This window comes from Sparus aurata, chromosome 17, assembly GCF_900880675.1.
Source record: "Sparus aurata chromosome 17, fSpaAur1.1, whole genome shotgun sequence".
Classification (NCBI taxonomy): domain Eukaryota; kingdom Metazoa; phylum Chordata; class Actinopteri; order Spariformes; family Sparidae; genus Sparus; species Sparus aurata.
In genome coordinates this window covers 11,329,944-11,334,229 of record NC_044203.1, presented here as the reverse complement: position 1 = coordinate 11,334,229, position 4,286 = coordinate 11,329,944, and the positions used below count along the sequence as shown (strand labels likewise).

Here is a 4,286-nt window from a genome sequence, read left to right as displayed (position 1 = left end):
AATTTCACACGAGCGTTACTGGTGAGGGGAGAAAGGAGAGGAGGCGGTGAGAAAAACAGGGGAGTCCAGCGCTCGGGCGCCGGCACCTCGTTTCGACAGCCAGCGACGGCAGGAAGGCTCGAAGAATGACATGTTACTCGAACATCTGTAACACCGGCTGTGGATTTACGGCTTCTGTGAAGAGAACAAGACAACATTGCCTCATATGGATCATTAACTTTTATTACCTTTCCTGGAAAATCTCTTCATTTGGCATTTTACTGCCATTTTCAGGAAGCAATGGCTGTTTTTCAGGGATGCACACACACACACACACACACACGCACTTGTCAGCTCTGTGGTCACAGGAAAAAAAGAGAAGCTCTAGCGAACCACAAACTTGCATCAGATGATTTCTGAATGAAGAAGCTGCCTCGCCGCCTCGTTATTAGAGTCTTGTTTGAAACGCACTCATCCGTCGGGCTGCGCGCTGACTGGCGCTGGGATGTACACGTGTTTTCTGTGACGGCGAACACAGAAGCCACGCAAAGCGCAGCAAGCGGCGTGTCCCCGAGCTGTTTACCGCGGACTAATCAGCCCACGCATCTCATTAATAGAGCTTGACTCACGTCGTTTTGAATGTAAGCCTCCAAACAGGGTCACGCGGCCCTGGGAAGAAAAAAAAGAAAAGAAAAAAAAGCAAGGACGAGAAAACCGAGGTAACCGTGACGCTGCGTAAAGAGTCAGCCGGCACGTGTCCCGCGGCTTTTCTGTGTTGAATGTATGCAAATGTGAATGACTTCTAGCGATTCATGCATGATTTATGAACGTTACAGCGCACATTCCTACACGAAGGATGACTGTGTTTCAGGAGGAGTGTGCGGCGTGTGTCACTCTCTTCTTGCAGGCCTCCTCACACAGCGGTAACAGCCGTCAGCGCGAAAAAAGAAGGCTGAAGGTTGCCACAGCGTGGACTCAGCCGGGGCAGAAACTAAAAAAAAAAAGTCGGTATGTGACTCATTTTTTTTTTTTTTTTTAGCAAGTCTGCGCACGATAAACCTCTTCTCCTAAGCTTTAAATGTCACCTGCGAAATTTGTAGTCGGCAAATCACCGCGATAGCATCAAATATAGGCTCACCTTTTTTGAAAAAAGAAAAAAAAAAGAGCAATACCTCACTTTGGAAACGTAATGAGCTCTTTTGAAGCGGTGATGGCGTAAGGTTGGGGAAGTAGGGCGAACTCTTTCATGTGTGATTAGGGGGCTCTTAAGTCCGTCCTAACGGAGACAGAAAAGACAAAAATCAAAGGAGACAGGTGGAGGAGGAGGAGGAGGGCTCGTCAACCTTGAAATGTCACAGGCACTTGGCTGTGGTTGCCCGGGACCCTGTGCGCACGCTATAGGGCCAGAAAGTACAGTGCTGAGGGGGGGATGAATAGAGAGTCTCCCGTGGCAAAGAGACAGAGAGACACCAGGAAGGTGAAGGGAAGAGGAGCGGAGAGGATGAAGCAGAGAGCAGAGAGCAGAGAGCAGGGTGTACGGTGTCAGCGCTGTCGACTGCAGTCAAACTGCTCACTACAATCCGACCGACGTGGATATTTGGCTTGGACGCGTGGAGCCGGGGGGCCTCAGCGGCTTACCTCAGCACTGCACCAGAGAGGGACTGTCACTGGATATTACCGTGTGGGCCACTGAGCTCATTCTCCCACATCACGGTGGACGGGGACAGCTTTACATCCCTGCGCGCGCCCACTCTCCTGCCCCGGACACACACACACACACACACACACACACACACACACACACACACACACACACACTTCCTGAAATGTGTCCGTGCACAATTTCGCTGCTGGAAACATTCGCATTAAATATGAATAGCCTTAATAATAAATGGAGGCTCTCAGAGATTGCATCCCGGGTGCATGAAAAAAGACAAGCAGAAAAAATATGATCCAGTGTTTGTGACTCAAAGCTCTTAGCGTTCTCGGTTCCGCCGTCGTGGCTTGGTGCCGTTTTTCAATCATTTGGGACCAATTCGATACCACATAATGCTTCTCAGGTCATTGCTCGCTTTGCGTTTGAGTGCTTCTCCTGTCCTTTCTGTCGCCTCTCGGATATACAATACAGTGTCTGAGCTGTTTCTACAGTAGGAGGACAAAACATGTTGCAGCAGACTTACACTTTGTGAATGGTTGAATACAGTTACAGGCTACAGTATGTTAGAAGAGAGTGTGTGAATGGCATTAATTCCTCAGTCATACACAAAAAAAACGGTTCACACGCAGAGCAGCAGCTTAAGTCAAAGTTTCCTCGATCTCCTCCTCCAGGGACAAGTGCGCAGAGGAGTGGCTGGGACTGGACCGAGTTTTCAGGCTGATGGAGCCATACTGTTTGGCCGAGCGCTTGGAATAAGCGATGACCTTCCTCCTGTACATCTCCCCCTTCCACATGGAGATCATGAGCAGCGTGGAGAGCACCACGCCGCCCAGCGTGAGCAGGCACAGCCCCGCTATGACGCACCGGTCCAGGTGGGCACCTATGCGGGCGCTCTCCATCTCCAGCCTCTCCATCTCCCTCGCTGACACGCTGTCACGGTCCACCACCACGTCCCGCGGGACGGCGTAGGAGATGATCACCAAGGAGATCCCGGTCACTAAGAACGTGACTGCACTGATAAAGCCGTAGTCTATAGAGCTCCCGGAGCCCTCCCCGAAGGACAGATCATCCTCGGACATGAAGGAAAGCTCCGGGAAAGTCTCGGAGCACGGCTCGCCGTTGCGCACGGGCCTGTGAGTACTTTTACAACTAGTATCCGGGCTGGCCAGACGCAGGTTAACATTCTCATCAATGTACGTGAAAGAAGTCTCTAATTCCTCGTCGCAACAAACCCGGACTTTCTCCTCGCCGAGGGGACCGAGTTTACCCGTCCTTGGCGCCGCTGAATGACACCGCTCGTGGCAGCCGCGGGCCGGGTTACAGCAGCCCTCCCCCGGGAGCGCGCCTCCTGTTGATCCGCCCGACTTGCGGATGTGCAGCGCGCTGGAAACCCGGTCAAGGACGTCGGGATGGTCGGGCTGTCTGCCTCCCTCGTCCACTGGAAGCAGCTCCAGAGAAGCCATTCGTGTTTCACCTCCAGCTGGTTCACTCTGAGCCGTCCTCCCACGACGTTGACACCGCGCAGCATCCCTAATAAGAGGGGCACACACACACACACACACACACACACACACACACACACACACCAGCTCTAAGTTATATGGCGCATCTTAATTAGATTACACTCACAGCAAAGCGTGGAACCCTAGATCCACAATGCGCAATAAAAGGAGAAACAAACAACAGAATAGACAATTGGGTGCGTAATTTGGAACGGTGCGCAAAATGCACATGCCTTCAGACAGCGTTCGGGCTAGACTGAAATGGACACCACTTTAAAGTTGATCGGATAGGAGAAATCTGTGCAGCCCTCCTGAAAGGCGCTTACAGAGGCTGTGATTAGCCAAATGCCTCTGTATCCAATTAGAGAAACAATCCACGTATAAACCGAGATTAAGCGACACAGTTTTTTTTTTAGGGGCGAAGCCTATACAACAGCAGCTGAAACTAAACCACGCATACATTATATACATAATCATAGTTGGTCTACTTGCAAGGACATCAGAATGAAACTGTTCCAAAAGACACTTCCACTTCCCCGTGCTAAATCCACCTCACGCGTCGGATCACTCCCGCACACTTTATCTGAATTCAGCAGAAGATGTGACACGCTTCTCCGCATTGAGGGGTGGACCAGTCGTGCACATTCCGGTTTTTTTTTTATTCCGCTCTAATCCCTCACACACACACACGCACGCACACAAAAACCTCCTCAGACTGCACACACAAGCAGAAATACACTCACCGCGCTACTTCGGCATCCCTTCCGCCCTATCCCTCTTCACAGACACCGGAGTTCACGCAACGGGGACGGATTAATAGAGAAAGCCGTATCAGTGTGGATGCTTTGACTGTAGTCCTCTCTGGGCTGCTCGGTGCTGCACTGAGGCAAGCTCTCTGTTAGTCCCTCCCTCCCACACACACACACACACACACAGCCTCAGCTGCCCGAGCCGTGGCGCTGAAAGGAGCGCCGCTATCTGTGAGCCGATTGAGATCACCAGCAGCCACTCAACACACACGCACACACACACACACACACACACGGGATGAGGATTTGAAGGGGCAGAGGCAAACACCGGACCCGAGCATCGTATTTTACTGGTATTGCCCTTTTCAGGAGGATGCGATGCTGCAGAAATCTCAGTGT

The 4,286-nt window shown here is 51.6% G+C and overlaps 1 protein-coding gene across 1 annotated transcript; it reads right to left on the bottom strand.

The window, feature by feature from the left end:
- Positions 1 to 201: 201 nt before the first annotated feature.
- tmem74 (transmembrane protein 74) lies at positions 202 to 4,041 on the bottom strand. The gene is made up of 2 exons (XM_030392745.1): positions 3,882 to 4,041; positions 202 to 3,166 (listed from the first exon to the last, which is right to left on the bottom strand). The coding sequence occupies exon 2, from the start codon at positions 3,097 to 3,099 to the stop codon at positions 2,275 to 2,277; it is 825 nt and encodes a 274-aa protein (XP_030248605.1). The 5' UTR covers positions 3,100 to 3,166; positions 3,882 to 4,041; the 3' UTR covers positions 202 to 2,274.
- Positions 4,042 to 4,286: the final 245 nt, after the last annotated feature.

Excerpts from the sequence above, each read along its gene's own strand:
- tmem74 (XM_030392745.1), bottom strand. The coding sequence starts at position 3,099 with ATGGCTTCTCTGGAGCTGCTTCCAGTGGACGAGGGAGGCAGACAGCCC.